This window comes from Eretmochelys imbricata, chromosome 2, assembly GCF_965152235.1.
Source record: "Eretmochelys imbricata isolate rEreImb1 chromosome 2, rEreImb1.hap1, whole genome shotgun sequence".
NCBI lineage: Eukaryota > Metazoa > Chordata > Testudines > Cheloniidae > Eretmochelys > Eretmochelys imbricata.
In genome coordinates this window covers 117426625-117447848 of record NC_135573.1, presented here as the reverse complement: position 1 = coordinate 117447848, position 21224 = coordinate 117426625, and the positions used below count along the sequence as shown (strand labels likewise).

General features: G+C 42.4%; 1 protein-coding gene across 6 annotated transcripts in view; it reads left to right on the top strand.

The window, feature by feature from the left end:
• FARS2 (phenylalanyl-tRNA synthetase 2, mitochondrial) overlaps positions 1-21224 on the top strand; it is a 361394-nt gene that overhangs the window by 110399 nt on the left and 229771 nt on the right. For 5 of the 6 annotated variants that reach the window (XM_077810682.1, XM_077810684.1, XM_077810683.1 and 2 more), the window contains one exon: positions 4500-4631. The exons of the other annotated variant lie outside the window; for it this stretch is intronic. In XM_077810682.1, the coding sequence (XP_077666808.1) occupies positions 4500-4631 (132 nt within the window). The remainder of the gene's footprint in view (positions 1-4499; positions 4632-21224) is intronic. 6 annotated transcript variants of the gene reach the window in all.

Genomic DNA, 21224 nt, shown 5'->3' with positions numbered 1-21224 from the left:
GTAATGAAGTGCAGGCTTAATTTAGGAGAGATGTAAATTTTACATACATAGGGTTAAGCAACTTCTGTTCTCAGTAGTTTGTGAATATTTTCTTTTCTTCCAGAGTCCTTTCCTAAACATAATCGTACAAGGAACAAACCAGTACATAAATGTGTAATCTCTGGAGAATGTCTGGTACTCTGTTTTTTCTGATTCTTAGCAGTACCACAGCAATGGGTTGCCTTCATGATTTTTATTTTTAGTGCCTTTGGCTAAACATTTTCCTTACAGGGCTCAGTTAGGCTACTACTGACAGATTCTTCCTTTAGCTCAGTATATGGCCATGCCATCTCCATTGAATACAAATGTGATCTGTGCAATTCCTTACTGGCATGCATTAATCAAAAATAAGAATAATCCTCCATTTACTTTTTACTCACTAGAGGCCTAATCCTTTAGATACTGCTGGACAAGGGACCCAATCCAATACCCAATGAAGCCAATGAAAGGATTCCCATTGACATCAGTGGGTAATCATGAACAGTCCATTTTGAAATAATAAAATGAGTGGGTTGACATCTGGTAGTTAGTGTCTGAAGGACCAATTGCTTGGTTTACAGAACACAGAAAGTTAAGTCCTATTTGACTTTTTCAAATTGTATGTCTGATTTTTGGAGCCCTCAGCCTTTTTAAAATTTCTGGAAATAATCCTTTGTGCCTGAAATTTCTCATGTTTAATCTCTGATCATAATAATTTAAAAAGAAATTAAGCCTAATCAATAAGCAATGTGTATTTAAATGAAGTCAATCGTGAAAAATGAAGTATCTTGGTATAGGACTGGAGAAACGGAAACAAAAGTTAATAAAATAAATAAGTGAAGATTGATACAGTATTGATACAGTTTCTCTTATATAGTTTCTCTTTTTACTATCCCTTCTCTGTTTTCTGTACTTTTTATGTTATTTCTTTAATTTTGAATATACATTAAAAATAAAAAGGAATGGATGTTACAAAACACTCTGTTTAGTGTTCTAACTAATCCTAAATTACAGGAAATGTGTATATATTTTCCACAGCAATCCTAACTCTTTGAGCCTCCCTGTGGATCAGAACACTGGGTAACATGATGAACTCTGTGACAAATAATGCAATATAATCTAATGCAAAGGAACTGCATTCCGTACAGCGTCTGATACTCCAAAGGGAGTGTTCCTTGAACACCAGAAAAACTTATTTACATACATCAATGGTTCAAAATTTAAAAAACAAACAGCCTCCCCCCCAAATCCCCTCATGTAATAGAATCATTTTTTCACCTTCCTGCTTTTCATTCAGTCCTTAATCTGTCTTTCAGATAATATGCTGAAATTGTATTTACTTGATTAAGAATCATAGAAATTATGTCCCATCCAGCCCTACATTTCTCTGATTCTATGATTCTTAATAACAGAAATCAAATATCTGAACATTATCTGAAAGGCAGATTATTAAAAACATATTCTACTGGAGCTTTCTTTTTATTAAGTACAAAATTAGTTGAATTTTCAATGTAATTCTTACTGCCTTTGCAAATTGTGAAATCTGAATGAAAAATAAGTTCACATATATGCATATGTATACAAAAATGCGATGTCTTACATCAGCCTTAGGGTTACAATTCCAATTGCACAAAGGTCAGGAAATTCAAAGTTATGGTTCCCACAGTCACCATATGTTGGTCCCTTTTGTATATATGTAGTGTTCTCTATCTATGGGGATAACTTTACTGTCTTCATGCATATATATACTCATTTCATATAGACTTCATATATTTATATATGCGTGAAGTCAGTATAGTTATCACCATTTAGCTCTGGTCTACACTTGGGGGGGGGATCGATCTAAGTCAACGTACTTAGATTGACTTACCATGGTGTCTCCAACGCGGTGAGTCGACTGCTGCTGCTCCTCCGTTGACTCTGCCTGTGCCTCTCACGGCGCTGAAGTACAGGAGTCGACGGGAGAGCACTTTGGGGATCGATTTAGTGCATCTAGACTAAACACGATAAATCGATCCCTGCTGGATTGAGCGCTGCCCACCGATCCAGCGTGGAGTGAAGACATACCCATAGTGTGTGTGTGTGTATAAATAAAAAACATAGTACAAATATGGTCATTCTGATAATCACTTTGAATTTTCTAATTTTATATGAATAAAAAGTTAACCTTCATCCATAAAAGTTCTTGAGGTTTACTTTTAAAAGCAAAAAAGAAAATATGCAAGTGCTAATGTGTTTGAATGGCTGACTGTCAACAGCATCCGTTGTGGTGTTTCCTAAATGTTGAATGTATTTACTGTTTTGGCTGTGTCTGTGTACACATGCATGTGTTACAGTGTATTGTGTGTGTGAGTATTTATGTGCAAAAATGCCATTAACCTGCAGCTAAGGCTGAAAGAATCCATCACCTAAGATTGCAAGAGAATGTTATAGTTTAAAAAAAAACACAAAAAAACCAAAAGTTATAAATTGTGGAAATTCAAAGTTGTTTTTCTTTTTAAAATTAAAAAAATCATCTATCGCATGGAAATATATAGTTAACGTCACCCCATCAAACTTCACTCAGGCTAGTGTTTTTTCAAACTTGAATTGCTTTCCCTTGCTCATTAGTGAACGTGAATTAAATCAAGTTTGAACTTAGTTTCATTACTTCAAGTGGTTTAGCTTGCGTCCCCGCTGCAAAGTGGGCAGGTTATCAGCATGAGTGAAAGCTTCTCTTGGGATTTAGTGTACAGCCTCGAACGAGCCAGTTAGCCCAAGTTAAAAGTACCACTAAACTTGTGTGTGCATGGGAGGGAGGTGAAGGGCAACACCCAAGTAAACTCTGCAGTGAAGAGATGACCCAAATGTCTCCGTGCATCAGCTCTCAATGGTAAAATGGGATAACAATACTCCCACGCTTAGTCTGTCTTGTCTATTTAGGCCTTGATTCTGCATTGTAGTCCATGTGGATGGGATATTGCACCTATGTGGATCACAGTGTAGGACTGGGGTCCTAGATTGTAAATTGTTTCGGGTAGGGACTGTCTTAACTATGTTTGTATAATGCCGAGTATAATGGGGCCATAATCTCAGATGGGGCCTCTAGGGTGCCATTTTAATTACAGTCTTTAATAAGGTTCTAGTTTCAGCTATTTTTAATTAATGTCAGTGCAAACACTTCCATCAGAACATTTGTGGAAATTGTTTGGAGGGATGGGGTTTCCCTGGTTGTGTTGCTCAAAAATGGCTGAATCACAGTTGCTTCAAAAAAGGGTGGGAGGCTTAAACTAAACATGGAAAATTTCAGCCTAAAAATAAATTGTTTCATGTAATTATTAGTAATGGAAAAAGTGAGGGGAAGGGAATTGGAACAGAAACAGGAATTCAACCTTGGAATCAATTTGGCCCTGATATATGCTGATGCTTACAATAACAACAACTATAAACAAAAACTTATCTAAACATTTTTTCCCCTGTAAAATATTTGTCATCTACTGTAATCAGGATGGTGTAGTATGCTGTAAAGGTTTTCTTGGCACAGTTTTGGGATGATATGTATAATATTGCCAAACTCAAACATTCAAAATTCATGAGTCAGGCTTGCAGAAATAATAAAATTAGCTTAAAAGTCATGAGATTTAAAAAAATTTAAAAGGCTCTTGAGCCTTTCATGTTTTCAGGCTTTCTTCTGTAATCATAAAGGCTAGAAAACTGATTTCATTTTTTTATTTTTTATTTTTTAATGAAAGCTGAGTTTCTCGTGTAATCATGACTCCAGGCACTAGGGATTTATGAAATGAACCAAACTGGGGTCAAAAGTTGGCAACACTGCATGCATAGCTCACTTACTTACAAGTATTGAAGTCATCCCAAACTCATGCTACAGATATCTTGTGTGTTACACCACATTGCACCATCATGTATTCTCGTATGTGTAGCCTAATAAATATTCATACACAAGCACGTACAGAGAAAATAGCTTTATTTTTAAAACAGGTTAAGATTACTGTGTTTGGAGAAAAAAAGGGGGGGGGAGGGTGGAAACTTATTTGCCTAAATGTGTCATTAAAGTAATAATTAAAATTGTAAAATAATAAAAATAATAAAAACACAACAAAAAGTGTTAGCTATATTTGAGGATCTTAGTCATTTTCTGTTACAGAGAATAACAAAATTACCTACCATCCCATGATCTTGGCTCATTTTCCTTCTCTGCCAGGTGGTTGCTGGAATTTGACAAGTGATTGATTTGGTTTCAAAGGGTGCCTGAATTGCACAAAGTGTTTTTCATATTAGAAAAGACATAGCCAGTTTTTCACAAGTTGCAAGATTTATTACCTTGCACAAAAGTGCTGCAAATTAGTTTGTTTGCTATTTATTTTCTCAGGATTACAGTAATTGGTGTCATTAACTGAAGGACAAGTTTTACAAAGGGTTGGAGGAGGTAGCCTTTTAAATACTTACTCTTCTTATTTATTTATTTTTAAACAATGGTACAGGACTGGAAATTAGATGGGTAGACTGCTACTTCCCATTTACTCACCCTTCCTTTGAGATGGAGATCAACTTCCAAGGAGAATGGATGGAGGTGCTGGGCTGCGGGGTCATGGAGCAGCAGCTAGTTAACTCAGGTACTGAAACTTCTCTACTTCATTGACATCTCTATTAGCAAACACTTCTAGCACAATCAGTTTCACAGTCTCCAACTCCCTTTTCCTTCAGAGTGTGCTGCGCACACACACATCTCTGTTACTAGCAGGAGCAGCAGAAAGACTACAAACAGATTGCATGCTGTTAGGGCACCAAGCTAGCCAGCTAGTTGAGCCCAAAAACTGAAACCCTGGCTTTTTTTTAGGGAATTTGTGGGGAGGGAGGACCCTTAATTTTAAAAGATAAGATAATTAATTGACAGACAAATTCTCCTGTCATTCAAATCAAGCCTAATTTATTCAAATAGTTATGATTAAAAAATGCTGTTAGCAAAACAGCACACACATAGGAGAACACTGTGGCATCTTAGCTACCACTATGTGTTAATTGGGTAAATATTCTCCTTTTATATGTTGTTTATTTTTACTGATGATCATGTACTGTTTCAAGAGCAACAACAATTAATTTAATTGAAATTACAGAGTATGGTTGGTTGCCTGACATGAGTTATCCTCTAAAGATTACAAAAAAGAAAGAAAAAGATAATGGGATTACTTTTCAAGTATTTTCAAATTCACTACTTCATGGCCTTGATTTTTGGAGTGGATGGGAACCTGCAGCTCCCCTGGAATAAACAGCAGTTGTTGTTTATTACATACCAATGGCCCTTTGGAATACTACTCATCTATTTTGTGCAAACGGGTAAGGTTGCGGCCTCCAGGTGTTCCTGTTATGGTGTATTTAGTGTGTTTTGTTGCTGTAGGTTTTCTTAAGCTATTTCTGGCCTGGTCTACACCTAAAACTTAGGTCAACCTAGCTACATCGCGCAGGGATATGAAAAATTTACAACCCTGAGGCGGCCTGGTCTACACTGGGGGTGGGGAAGCGGGGGATCGATCTAAGTCATGCAACTTCAGCTACGTGAACAATGTAGCTGAAGTCGACGTACTTAGACCTACTCACCGCAGTGTCTTCGCTACAGTGAGTCGACTGCAGCCACTTCCCTGTCGACTCCGCCTGCGCCTTTCGCTCCAGTGGAGTACAGGAGTAACGGGAGAGTGCTCGGCGGTTGATTTATCGCATCTAGACTAGACGTGATAAATTGACCCCCGCTGGATCGATCACTGCCCGCCGATCCAGTGGGTAGGATAGCCAAGCCCTTAGAGACGTAGTTAAGCCAACCTAAGCCCTAGTCTAGACAGCTCTAACCCCATTCAGAGAGGTGGATTACCTACAGTGATGGAAGAACACCTTCTGTTGCTGCAGTAACTATCTATGCTACAGCATTGCAAGCTGCAGTGTTGCAGCTGGGCCACGGATGTGTTTCTGATGTAGATGTATATCGGTCATTAGTAGATTCTAAAGTCCTCTTTTTTTAATATTCTTTAAAGTAGGCATTTAACCTGGATTTCTCACATCCCAGGTAAGTGACCTGATCACTGACATGGAGTCAGTCTGTCTCTGGCCCAGTGAACATTTAATTATTTATACAAAGTGGGACAGCTCCAATGGGAGACATTGAGAGGGCATCATCCCAGAATAGTTAATAGCCAGGTGCTTAGGGCACCCACCTTTGATGTGAGAGTCCCAGGTTCAAGTCTCCCCTGGATTCAGAAAGGGTATCTCTCTCATTTTCCTTGAAAATCTTTGAAAGGTCTCAGTTTTGTACTGAGGAGGAACAAGAATTTTTTGGAATCTTGACTTTTTATGGGATGGGAAAACCGTTTCCCATCCAGGTCAGTTGATGATGGTGATGATGATGATGTACAGACGAAAAGAGTCTTGTTAATTTCAGCTCGATTCAAAGCAAAATGCATTGCAGGTGGGAACAAAAAGAAAGGAATCAATGTTTGTCAAACAGAAGGAGACAAAGTTGTTGAGAAAACAAGACATTTTATTTTGAGATTGCTCAGAGAATATTACAAATTGGAAAAAACAAGTAGGAACTGTGAAAAAGTTTAAAGCTTGAAAGTGTATTGATGTTTCTGGTGAGATGTGCTGGGAGGCTAGAAGCTTGTTTTTAATTTGAGGAGTCGTCTTATTTACTTGCGATTCAAGATGCAGTAGGCTTTCAATCCCCCACTTCCTCCAGCTTGTTCAGAATTCACTTTTGCAAATAGAGGTTCCCAGGCTTAGCACTAGTATGGAACACATCCCAGCCACTGAAACACATAAAGCTACTCTTGCCCTCTTTTGTTGTTTAGTTAAAGATTAAATATACAGGACCTTGCAGTAAACTTAATACAGACAAAAAAAAAAAGGTATGTATGTTTGTTTATTTATGTATTTATTTATTAAGAAATGTGGCTTGTAATTACTGCATGTGACTTGACGCGGCCTACACAAGTAATAGTTGCTACTGTCCCATTCCCTCAGATTTCAGAATATCCCCAAAGTGCCAACTTAACATTTATTTATGATGGTGCCTTGTTTATTATTATGACTCAAACGCATAGATTCTCAGAATTTGTTATAGTGACAAGCCTCCCGCAAAACAAAGTTAAAAATCCTTAGTATTGCCCTGACACTATGACCAGAAGGGAAGTACTTCTCATGGCTGTTAGAAATCAAAATTGTGCCTCCTAGTTCCTTCATCTTGATTGCCGGGAGGACTGGAACTTCCTTTCCAAAGTCTCCACCCCATAGTGCACGGAGGGGTGTTTTCATGGCTCCATCTCTTCCCTCTACATAAAGGCTTGGCAGGACTTAATTTAAATTGATAGATGTTGTTAAACATTGATTTCAGCTGACACCCTGAAATTGGTGAAAAGCATATCCATCCATACAAGTTGGTGCAGCCTCCCACTTGGGCCTGTAGAAATTGGGTATCACTGGCCCTGCAGCAGCAGCACAGAGCACCCTCTGCAGCCTTGCTGTCACAGGAGAGAGGGAGCGGGTCTATGACAGTGGAGAGGGCTCTCTGCACAGCTGCAGGGCCAGTGACACTGGATTTCTGCAGGCCGAGGGTGTGGGGAAGGCTATGGTCCTGGCAGGGCAGAGTAAAGACCCCTGGCCAGGGCTGCAAGGTTGAGGATGAGCCCTCAGCCGTAGGGGACAGAGCCATTCATCAGCAGAGTGGCCTCCTCCACAGTTGGGGGCTTGTCCTTCTCCTCCTTGCAGTCCCGAACAGGGAGGTCTCTGCTCTGCCCTGCTAGGACCATAGGCAGCCTTGCGCCTGCAACGATCCAGTGTCACTGGCTCCACGGCTGTGCAGGGAGCCCTCTGCAGCTCCGCTGTCACAGTCCCGCGCTCACTCACTAGCCCTGAGTGCGGGGGCTGTCCCCAGGCAGGGAGTGTTCAGCAGTGGGGTGGCCTCCTCCATGGCTGAAGGCTGATCTTCCTCCTTTCAGCCCTGTCCAGAGGCCTCTGCTCTGGTGACCAGAACTGCAGCCTCCCCTGCATCCTGTGTCCAGGTATCTTGGACCCCTCAGTAGCACAGGATCCCCCCAGCTACACCATTGTCAGTGCCCTAATACTACCCCCAACCATACTTCCCCCTTAATTTCCTGCAACTGTCAAATTAAAAATGGATAAAAATTCGGGGGGAAAATTGGGGTGGGGCAGGGAAGAATTCTACCAAGCCTATCTATCAGGTATCCTGCTTCTCCAGCATCTTTCATCAGTTCTTTGTTTATCATCCTGCCCATATGCAAGGGGAGAGATCTTCATCTTTTCCTGGGAAGTGAATACCACATCTTTCACATGGTTTTTGTTGTTGTGTGCCTCAAAACTTCATCCAGAGTACTTGCCTATAAATGAAGCTACATTATTTTCACAGTTATCACAGCTTGCATGGAAAACATGAAATTGACTGCTCTATGAAAAACATGAATTTAAAATTTCCCACCAGTTGCTCACTTAGTGTGAAAAATGCTAACTCAGAATCTCTATGGAAGATATTCTAGAACTCAGCACAGTAGGATTGAATGGAATTTTTTTTAAAAAAACATTATTCATTTTTGGCTGGCTAGGCCACAGCTGGGGAATATTTCAGTTAGTTTGCTGTGTGTGCCAGTTCACAGGCTAAGTGCCAAAAGATCTTTTTCATGTTCTGCTGCACTGCTAACTGATAAGCACCAGAGCAGAAACAAGGGAGTTTGCATTCATACAGGATACTGCAGCAGAATAAACTTCAGCTGAACCAAACCTTTTCTACAGTAAAAATTTTAGAATGTGTGTTTAAACTGCTTTTATTGAAACGTCGTTTTTCTGAACAATTTATGTCAAAGTTTTCCTTAGATACACTGAAAATTTTGAAGTAAAGTTCCAAAATAGTAAACAGTGAATAGAAACTCTTTATTTATTTCTTCCTAACAAAACATGTCTGGCCCCTTACAAAGCATTTTTGGTTGATGTGAGTCATTAAGACATGTATTTATGAAATTTTATGTTGCCCAGTGAAATTTACCTTTTTCTTCCATTAAAAAATGGCACTTTTCTATGGAAAAAAACAAGCCTTAGCTACAATTACATTTTTTCCCTTTGTATTATTGCTTAAATGTGAAGTATTTGTTTGTGAGATCACCAAAAGCTATCACTCAGAACTAAGTTGCCTGTGCACAGTGCTCTGCTATGGCTATATTTTAAAGAGGCCTTGAGGATGCCACACATTGGATGATTTTTATGCTGTCTTTTATTTATTTTCTATATATTTGGGCAGAAATATAAATGAGCTTTATAGGCTGATTAAGAGATAAGTTCCCTGCCCCAAAGCTGTTAGGCATTAAAAGTGAAGTAGTGACACTTCCCCTTGAATGGTCCCTTAGGGTATGTCTACACTACGAAATTAGGTCAAATTTATAGAAGTCGTTTTTTTAGAAATCGTTTTTATATAGTCGATTGTGTGCGTCCCCACACAAAATGCTGTAAGTGCATTAACTCGGCGGAGTGCTTCCACAGTACAGAGGCTAGCGTCGACTTCCTGAGTGTTGCACTGTGGGTAGCAATCCCACAGTTCCCACAGTCTCCAGCGCACATTGGAATTCTGGGTTGAAATCCCAGTGCCTAACGGGGCAAAAACATTGTTGCGGGTGGTTCTGGGTACGTGTCGTCAGACCCTCCCTCCCTCCGTGAAAGCAACGGCAGACAATCGTTTTGCGCCTTTTTTGCTGAGTTACTTGGCAGATGCCATACCACGGCAAGCATGGAGCCTGTTCAGATCACTTTGGCAATTAGGAGCAAATTAAACACCATGCACATTATTCAGCAGTATATGCAGCACCAGAACCTGCCAAAGCGAAACCGGGCGAGAAGGCGACGTCAGTGCGGTGACGAGAGCGATGAGGACATGGACACAGACTTCTCTCAAAGCACGGGCCCTGGCAATGTGGGCATCATGGTGCTAGTGGAGCAGGTTCATGCCGTGGAATGCCGATTCTGGGCGCAGGAAACAAGCACAGACTGGTGGGACCGCATAGTGTTGCAGGTCTGAGACGATTCCCAGTGGCTGCAAAACTTTCGAATGCGTAAAGGCACTTCCATGGAACTTTGAGACTTGCTTTCCCCTGCCCTGAAGCACAAGAATACCAAGATGAGAGCAGTCCTCACAGTAGAGAAGCGAGTGGCAATAGCCCAGTGGAAGCTTGCAACACCAGACAGCTACCGGTCAGTTGGGAATCAATTTGGAGTGGGCAAATCTACTGTGGGGGCTGCTGTGATGCAAGTAGCCAACGGAATCAAAGATCTGCTGATATCAAGGGTAGTGACCCTGGGAAATGTGCAGGTCATAGTGATGGCTTTGCTGCAATGGGATTCCCTAACTGTGGTGGGGCCATAAATGGAACCCATATCCCTATCTTGGCACCGGAGCACCAAGCCGGCGAGTACATAAACCGCAAGGGGTACTTTTCAATGGTGCTGCAAGCACTGGTGGATCACAAGGGACATTTCAGCAACATCAGCGTGGGATGGCTGGGAAAGGTACATGACGCTTGCATCTTCAGGAACTCTGTTCTGTTTCAAAAGCTGCAGGAAGGGACTTTCTTCCCAGACAAGAAAATAACCGTTGGGGATGTTGAAATGCCTATAGTTATCCTTGGGGACCCAGCCTACACCTTAATGCCACGGCTCATGAAGCCATACACAGACAGCCTGGACAGTAGTCAGGAACTGTTCAACTACAGGCTGAGCAAGTGCAGAATGGTGGTAGAATGTGCATTTGGACGTTTAAAAGCACGCTGGTGCAGTTTACTGACTCGGTTAGACCTCAGCGAAACCAATATTCCCATTGTTATTGCTGCTTGCTGTGTGCTCCACAATATCTGTGAGAGTAAGGGGGAGACGTTTATGGCGGGGTGGGAGGTTGAGGCAAATCACCTGGCTGCTGGTTACGCGCAGCCAGACACCAGGGCGGTTAGAAGAGCACAGGAGTGTGCGGTGCATATCAGAGAAGTTTTGAAAACCAGTTTCATGACTGGCCAGGCTATGGTGTGAAAGTTCTGTTTGTTTCTCCTTGATGAAACTGCCTGCCCCCCCCCCCCCGGTTCACTCTACTTCCCTATAAGCTAACTGCCCTCCCCTCCCCCCTTCGATCACAGCTTGCGGAGGCAATAAAGTCATTGTTGCTTCACATTCATGCATTCTTTATTAATTCATCACACAAACAGGGGAATAACTGCCAAGGTAGCCCGGGAGTGGTGGTGGAGGAGGGAAGCGCTGGGTGCGGTGGTGGAGGAGGGAAGGACAAGGCCACACAGCACTTTAAAAATTTAAAACTCTAAAACTTATTGAATGCCAGACTTCTGTTGCTTGGGCAATCCTCTGGGGTGGAGTGGCTGGGTGGCTGGAGGCCCCCCCACAGCGTTCTTAGGTGTCTGGGGCTATGGAACTTGGGGAGGAGGGCAGTTGGTTACACAGGGGCTGTAGCGGCAGTCTGTGCTCCTGCTGCCTTTCCTGCAGGTCAACCATACGCTGGAGCATATTAGTTTGATCCTCCAGCAGCCTCAGCATTGAATCCTGCCTCCTCTCATCACGCTGCCTCCACTTACTCTCTTCAGCCCACCACCTCTCCTCGCGTTCATTTTGTGCTTTCCTGCACTCTGACATTGTCTGCGTCCATGCATTCATCTGCGCTCTGCCAGTGTGGGAGGACAGCTTGAGGTCAGAGAACATTTCATCGCGAGTGTGTTTTTTTCACCTTCTAATCTTTGCTAGCCTCTGGGAAGGAGAAGATCCTGTGATCCTTGAAACACATGCAGCTGGTGGAGGGAGAAAAAAGGGACAGTGGTATTTAAAAAGACACATTTTATAGAACAATGGGTACACTCTTTCACGGTAAACCTTGCTGTTAACATTACATACATAGCACATGTGCTTTCGTTACAGGGTTGCAAATACTCTCTTCCACTGAAAATGCTTCTGATACTCATCTTTACAGAGAATCACGGAAATGTAAGGCTGGAAGTGACCCTAGGACGTCATCAAGTCCAACCTCCTCCGCTAGGGCAGGACAAAGTAAACTTTGACCATCTCTGACAGAAGCCTTTCTTTGATTTCAGTCACCTTTAAATAGAATATGTACTTTAAAACAATCAAATTTGAGCAAGAGCAAAAGCTTTATTAGCTTCATTCACTGCCCACTTTCCTGGTCTTCTGGGTTTTTTTTTTTGTCTTTTTATATCGAAGAAAAGATTCCATAGTCTTTGAGTCTTTGCCTCTCTTTCCTGACAGCATAACTCACTGCTAGGTCTCCACTGTCTGACATTGACCTTCAGAATGTGTTACAAAGAACCCAAATGACAGAGACAACAAAAACAGTACATTAAATTTGAAATTTCTGAAATAAAATAAGATTCATTGCTTTATCTTATATAGGGTTGTTTTAGTGTCATACCTCACTTTCAAGGTTCAGCTGATTCTGGTATTCAGAAAAACTATACCAGATTTCTTCACCCAAGAGTCTAAAGCTGACCTCCTCCTTAAAGGCTCACTGAATGGGATATGGGGGTTGTTCATTCTTCATACCCATTCAGATATTGATCTCTGTGTTGAGGTCAGTCAGGGTGCCCATTGTGATGATGTTTGATTCCAAAATAAAAATCCTGAAGTGTAAAAGGGACAGGAGAGATTGCAGTGTTATTGACTGTTTAAAAGAAAATTGCAATGCATATACCAGGAAAGGTACTCTTTATAATCCCACTGAGAATATGGTGCCAAATTTTTCCTCCAGGTCTTCGGCCTGCCTATGTAACTAGTTTTGAAGTGATAAATAATGCTGAAGACAGGACAGTCATACAGAGCCATCTGGGTTGCTTGGTAAACTGGGCCCATTTGAACAAAATGTGCTTAATACAGCCAAATGCAAAATTATGCCTCTAGGAACAAGAAATGCAGGCCATACATTTAGAATGGGGGACTGTACCGTGGAAAGAAGTGACTCTGAAAAGAATTTAGAGGTTAGAGTAAATAAGCAACTCAACGTGAGCTCCCCACGTGAAGATGTGGCAAAATGGGCCAATGTGGTCCATGCTTGTATAAACAGGGGGTGTAGTGAGTAGGAGTAGGGAGGTGATTGCATTTCTGTGTATGGCATTGGTGAGATCATTTCTGAAATACTGCATACAGTTCTGGTATCCACAGCTTAACAAGGATGTTGGAAAAAGTGGAGAGGGTGCAGAAAAGAACCACAAAAATAATTGGAAGACTGGAGTAAATCCCTCATAGTGAGAGATGTATAGAGCTCAATCTGTTTAGTTTATGACAAAGAAGATTGAGTGGTGATTTGATTACGGTGCATAAGTACCTTCATGGGGAGAGAATACTAGGTACTAAAGGGCTTTGTAATCTCGTGGATAAGGCATAACCAATGGTTGGAAGTTGAACTAGACAAATTCAAATTAGAAATAAGGCATGAATTTTTAACAATGAGAGTGATTAATCATTGGACAAACAACCAAGGGAAGTGGTGGATTCTCTATCTCTTGATGTCTTCAAATCAAGACTCGATACTTTTCTGGAAGATATCTTGTCAAATTGAGTAAAATTTATTGGTCTGTGTAATACACAAGGATATACAGCAGGTCAAATTTGATGATCTTATGGTCCCTTCTGTCTTAAACTCTATCAATATATCTAATCTGTCTAAAAACCAAAAACTCCACCTATTGTAGAGATTTATTTCAGCTGTTTAGAAAATTCTTATTATTCCGAAGGCACAGAGTAAGGAATGCAGTTACATGTTCCCCAAAGGCTGAAGTTAGTGATGCAGAACTTTGGAAATTTACTGTAGTGCAAAGAGAGGGAGCTGGATAGAAGGAAATTCAGTATCATAATCAGTATAAAATCTAGTTCTAGATTTTTTTAAAATTTCATGTTGTGTGTGGTCTTTTTGCTAATAGTAAAACTGTGTATTTAAATATTATTTATATTAAAATTGATGTATAAAAGTCATATTAATATAAAGTTATGGTTACTATAATTAACACTCAACAATTAGAAAATAAAGTATTGAAGCTTTTAAGCACAACGTAAGCTCTTTGGGGTCTTTTGGTTTTGTGTTTGTACAGCCTCTAGTACAATGGTATGCTGATCCATGATCAGGGCTCCTAGGCTCTACTGCAATACAAATAATAATGAATAATGGTAGTAATAACTAGTAGGATGTATATTAAGATTTTCTGAAAAACAATAGTTCCTGGTCTAGGTGCAACCGCTATCGATATCACACACCGAGCGCTTGTGAACCATGAGTAAGGCTGCAAGTCTGTCATGGAAGTCACGGATTCGGTGACTTTCTGGGACCTCCATGACTTCCACAGCTGCCAGTGTGGCTGACCACAAGGCCACCCGAACAGCTGGCTCCGGGGGCTGCCCAAGCAGCAGCTGGCGCTGCTGGCTCCGGGGGCCGCCCAAGCAGCAGTGGTCCTGGGGGCGGCCCCAGAGCAGTAGACCTGGTGCAGCAGCGGTTCCGGGGACTGCTCTGGAGGGCATTAGAGCAGCAGTCCCTGGGGCCTTGGAGCAGCGGGCATCCGGGGACAGTCAGCCCTCGCTGCCAGAGCAGGGGCCAGATGTTGTTCCCCAAGACCCTCCAAAGCAGCAACCATGAATTTTTTTCATTGCCAATGACCTGTCCATGATTTTTACTAAAAATACCCATGAGTAAATCTTAGCCTTAATCGTAAGTGCTGCTGTATTGAAGCTGCTAGTGGGGAGAGTTGGCAAGGCTTGTTGCTGCGCAGGTATCTCCTGCCTTCCCGTTCAGAAAGTAGCACTGGCATAGCCCTCAGAGATGGCGATTTGCCTGTTTTTTTGGGATTGAGGATGAATGCAATGGATATGAGGAGAGCTTGGCAGAGAAAATGTCAGTTGGCTAAAATGGAAGGGAAGAGGATTGCTCCGACTTCAGTGACGGAATGAGGCCTTTGACAAGGATATGGAGAAATTGTGCACATTTTGCATTCGTTTGTATTCTCGGTTCAAACATTGCTGTGCGGTGCTGAGGTTCAAAAGAGTGTGTATAATATCTTGAAGTTGCAGTGAAAGCACTTTTGCTGACCGTTTATTGTTGTCAGTCCTTATGTATTCAGTCCTAAGATTGTTGTGAGTGAAGACTAATGAGCCTGATAACGTGCCTTCCTCATAGACAGAGAAACACAAAGAAAAGAGTTTGCAGTAACTAAACCAATTTCACTGAAGCAAGCTCTTCCTCTGAATGTGAGGGGTTTTAAGGCAAAAGCATACTTGCCACAAAGTATTGTGTGAGGTGAAAGTTAGATGCTATTCCTCGAAATGTTTTTTTTTCCTGTTTTAAAACACTGACAGCTTAGCTACAGTATTTAATTCCAGCACTTAAAGTGTTACTGAGCCCAGTGCTGCCATCTTCTGCACAATAAAAATTTTAACATGTGTAATCTTAGCTGTAGCACTCTGAACATTTGATTATTTTATTTATTTATTTGTACACATGCTTTCTAAAGGAGAATGGCAGCTCCAAATTCTTAACCCTTCAGTTTTTTCAGGCTCTGGTTTTGACACAACCAAACTCCGTATCGTGCTTAATAAGCAGTGAATTTGTAGCTAATGGAAAAACCTTGCTAATGCTACCTTGAAGGGACAATTTTACTTGTTTAATTTATTAATATACTCTGAGTTACATTTTAGAGATGTAGGATTCTGATTTATCAAGCAGTGGGAGGACGGGGAGTTTTGGGGAATGGGAAATTTAATGTCTCATCCAGCTCTTTATTTTGAGTCTTGCCTGTTAAATTGCATTAAAATATTTCAACAGATGGAGCATATGGCCTATCCAGCATGCAAACCCAATGTGTTCTACCCATCCCAACATCTTTTTGAGCACTAACACTGCAGGAATCTTGAAATATTTAAGTGTGTGCGCGTATGTACGTATGTATGTATAGATATAGTAGAGAGGAGTACACATACGCACATCCTTACAAAACCTTTAAGTCAGTGGTCCCCAAACTTTTCACCTTACCCTCCCCTTACCCCTGTCTGCCGCACCTCCCCCATCCCCCTGAGCTGGGGCTGGGAGTGGGGCCACAGCTCCTGGAGGGGCCATGGTGACATGGACAGGGGTAAGGAGGCAGAGGCCACAGCTTGGGGAGGGGCCGGGGCGGAGCTGGGTGGTGCTCCCTCCAAACCCCCAGCCACGTCCCTGTGAACGTTCCTCTGCAATCGCTTGTGGGGGGGGGGGGTGCCCCACAGTATGGGGACCTCTGCTTTAAGGTCAAGTTAAGTTACAATTGCATATCAATGGGTTGAGCACATAGATACATAAAACGCCTCCAGTGTTACGCTGAATAAAGGTTGTACTTCTCAAACAAGACACCCAGAGTAATTTTACTCTCCCTCTTGAGGCTCAGCTGCCCTCATCACAAATCTTTTAGTGGAAAACAAAATCTCTTTTTATCCAGTGACTTTCTAGCTAAGGAACTTAAATGGCCCACACAATGATATCTGAGCGCTTGTCAATCTTTAATGTATTTATCTTTACAACATCCATGTGAGGTGGGGAGTGCTATTATTTCCATTTTACAGATGAGGCACTGAGGCACAGAAAGGCTAAGTGACTTGCCCAAAGTCACACAGGATGTCTGTGATGGAGCAGAGTCTCCCAAGTCCTAGGCAAGTTACCTAACCACAGGGCCATCCTTCTTCTCAAAGCTGCCTAGTGATTTGAGCTCTACTTCCATAAGTAAAAGAGCTGGGGAGTTTGGGGTTTTATTTAAATGTAAACAGAGCTATCTGGCAGTTGTATGCTATATGATTGCCAGAGCTGGCCAATCCCAGTGACATACCCAATTTGATAGTTAATAGCTGGTGAAATTTTACTTTAATCGTTTAAACTCAGGGAATTCTGGAGGAAGTCCTGATAGAGTTGGCTTAAAGGGGAAAGGCATAGGTGAGCTGTTCATAGAAGTATGATAAATTGATCTTGGTGGTCCACAACATATCGTGTGGATATTACTGTCTACATATATGTGTATTGTGTTCTGGGGGCCCTAAGCTAAAATAGGCAGAGCAGGTCTTGACAGATTAAAAAGGGAATAAGACAGAGGACCTGACCTATCTCAGAGAAGATGCTCAGTCTCCCTATTGGAAAAGGAGAGTGTCCACACTCCGGTCTTTATTTGGAGCTGTATCATGCAAGGTGCTCAGCAGCCTGTTCTGAATACAGCAGATCATTTAAGCACATGCTCAATTTTAAGAGGTTGTTTCATCAAAGTGAATGTGCTTTAGGCCCTGATGCAGCAAAACACTTAAATGTGTGCTGAAGTCCCATAAATTTCAAACCAGTGGGACTTTAGCACATGCTTAAAGATTTTGGAGCCAGAGTGCTCAGCACCTTGCAGGAGGATCAAGTCCATAAAGTGGAAGCAGTTGCAGGCTAGGGATAAACTCTTGAGGGGATGTAGAGTTTCCTTTCTCCTTCCTCACAGCTGAAAAGGAAATTTAGTTAAGGATGGTTTGCTTTCCGCTCTTGGATGAAGATGGTTTTTCCATTGGTGGTTGGGTTTGCTTTCTTTTGGACAAGGCTAAAGGAAATTTTGGTCTTGGCTTGATAAATTGGGGCAAGGCAGAGAGACAGACTACGTAGAGGTGATATCCCTTAAAGTCTCAGGAGGCAGTATTTTATTTGTTGTTGCTTTCCCATTTTCTGTTACCCATGGCTACAGCTGCAGGTCAAACACATACAGTGTATTATAAAGTTATGTAAAGGTTTCTGGTTTTTTTCCTCTTCCTCTTGCAAAGATAATTTGTCTATTGTCTGTTTCTTAATTTACAGCTCTGCTTGTTTAACTTGTTTTTCATCCAGAATGAGCCCACAAAATTCTTAAAATGTTGCTTTCTCTGACTTTATTACCTCTGACAGATTCATCGTATATGTTGGAATTTGGTGTTCTTTGAAAGAATTAATATAACCTTATTCCCAGTCTGTATATGTTTGCTAAGAATGAACAAATATATTGCAATACATTTTATGATAATTCAGTTATACCTATTTCTGGGAGGTATATTGTTTATTTGCAGGGATGGTTAGTACAGGATTGAGTTTCGAACTAAAAAGCTATTATAGAACTTGGAACCAACATTTAAATATGTGGCGCCACATTGGCTTTGCATGGTCTGTGGACAAATTACCAGCTGAGCATTAGATTGATTCTGTGAGTAGATTTAGAGGGTAATGTCTCTTTGATGGTACAAGACTTCATTTGCATTTGGAACATTCATCCCATACCCTCACAGTACTGGAATCTAGCCTATACTTCAGACCTTATTTTCTCCTCCCCACAAAACCACTGCAAGATGTTAACACGCTCTGAGTTAATGCTGGCCCTGATCCAGCTAGACTGGTTATTTGAGGGCATGACATAAGTACTTTCTCCCCTGAAGGGGTGAGAGACTCTACTCTCCGGGAGAATGATTAGGTAGTCCAATTGGAATTTTAAAAACCAGTTACTGTATACGGCTAGATATATTAAAGCCTTGTGAGGTAATATTACACATACAAAAAGAAATGGAGTACTTGTGGCACCTTAGAGACTAACCAATTTATTTGAGCATGAGCTTTCGTGAGCTATAGTTTCCACAGTATGCATCTGATGAAGTGAGCTATAGCTCACGAAAGCTCATGCTCAAATAAATTGGTTAGTCTCTAAGGTGCCACAAGTACTCCGTTTCTTTTTGCGAATACAGACTAACACGGCTGTTACTCTGAAACCTGTCATTACACATACAGTAGTTAGAGTGTGTCTTTCTCACATTTTCCTTCATGTTTGGAAATTAAAAAAGACATTAAAGATTTGGAGCCTTAGTATGACTGATCTTCCTGGGATCCAGCAGGAGGATTAGAGTGCTGTACACAAGAGGCAGCTAAATAATGTGTGAGATTTATTAAGTAATTCCAAAGCAAAACAGGATGGTGATCTCAGCACCCTCAACAGCAACAATTTATAGCACAGAAGTGTTTTCTTTCTTTTATTTACACAGATAAGAATATAGACTAATAATGTATTCTAATTACTGTAATATGCTGTGCTGAACTCTTCAAAATGTGATCCTTTGTAGAGTTATTTAAACAATTCTTCTCCCAGTTTCATCTTGTTCTCATTTATAAGGATTCTAGTTTTTATGCAACTAAGAGCTGTTGCCTTTCTGATCCAAATAACAAGTTTCCTCATCTGATTGGGGGATTCCACAAGATTTTTGTTGGGCTGTACGATGCTTACCAGGATTAGCCAAATAGGAATGGAGAGGAGACTGTATTTATGTGAGTCTGTACCTACTCCTAGCAGTGCAGCATTAAACTGTTTCACTTTGCCAGACAGCAAAAGCAAACTTTATTTCTTATCTGTCCAAAATCTATTTGTCGAGGAGACTAATGTTAAAATATATCACAGATAGTGCAATTCATGCCACTTCTTGCCTTTCAGACTTTCATGTTTGTAGGTTGGGTAAATGGGCAGAGTTTTCCCCTATGGCTGTCTGAAGCTGTATATGCTCTCTCTCTCTCTCTGACTTTACCCTTTGTCTATGATTAAGAAACAGAGAAAGCAGAGATGATTTTCTAGCGCTACTTTCTGACAACCAGAGTAATCTCCTGTATTATTTTGAAATTTTGTTTTGCTTTGTATAAGTATCTTGTAAGTCAGCTCCAATGTCACAGCTTGCGTTTTATCTGCTATAACAAAGGCTATATCTTCACCTATGGCAGTAGTGTAGAGAACAGGCACTGCACATGCAGCTCTAAGCCCCAGGGAAAGACCAGCTGTGTCCCTACTTGTCATTGTGGTCTGTAGCGCCACACAACAGTGAAAGGCCCCAGCAGTAGAGGGGCAACAACGAAAGGTGCTGGCAGGGGGAAGGCAGCGGGGAAAGACTCTGGAGCCTTTCCCCACTGCTTCCCTCTGCCAGAGCCTTTCTCAGGGGCAGGAAAAGGCTCCAGCCGTCGGGGGACGCTACACGTTACACTGCTAAAAATAGCAGTGTAGATGTGGGAGGCACTGCTTGGGCAGGTAGAGAGCTGTGTTAGGTGACTCAGGCACGTAGGGTACTCTACTCTGTTCGTCTAAGCCAATGGTTCTCAACCTATTTACCATTGTGGGCTGCATATGCAGCTCTCTCTGTTATGTGGGCCGCATCCACACAATATATATACTGCCTGTATGGCTCTGAGGCTGTCACATGGGCTGCAGCTGTGTGCTGATTGGGCCACAAGGGGCCCACGGGTTCAGAACCACTGGCTTAAGCCATGTCTCACTGTCTACAATACTGTTTATGCCTGTGCTAGCTGTACTCTGCACACCGCCATAAGTGTAGATGTAGCCTAAGTAGGGTGACCTGATCTCCCGTTTTTAAGCCCTCCTGCAGGTGTCCCAACTTTTCCTTTAAAACGGACAAATTGCCCTGTATTTTCTGTCTCCCACCCCATCAGTACGTGCTGGATCTCAGCCAGCAGGGCCCCATCCCCCATCCCATTTCCAGCCTGCACTGGCTGCGCACTGTGAGCTGCGGTGGCTGGTGAGTGTGGGCAGGTGCCAGATAGTGGCCACTTACATGTCGCCGCTGTTGCCCCCCAGTGGCCCTTTACATGCTCCACCTCTCGCCGTCCTCTCCCTGCTTTGCCTCTTGGCCTCCACAGTCCCGCTGCTCTTCCATATCTCCCCTTCCCTCTGCCCCCGTGGGGCGCACCCCACTCCCAGCACTGTGCGGAGAATCAGCCCCTGGTCAGAATGCTCAGCTCACCAGCAGCCTGGCAGGCATGCTCCTTCCTTCTCCTACTGCCTCTGGCTGGGCCGGTGCTCTGGCCCGGAACACTGGCCAGGAGGAGCCGAGCCCCGCATAGCGCTGGCACAGGGAAGCCTCTTTGCCTTTCAGCTAAGCTCTGGAGTGGCGAGTGGGGGGGAGAGATTGCTAGCCTGTTCATGCCCCGAATTTGCAGGCTTCACAGCAGCCCCCGGGGCAGGGGCGTAGCACCCTCATTGCACACATCCCGCCCTGAGTCCCTACGTACCCTCCTCTGCTGAGCCACCTCTCTGGCCAGGTTCACTGAAGCCCCTGCAGTCAGGCTGCCTGGGCCCTGGAGCACAATGCATCCTTAGGGTTTAAACCCTTCC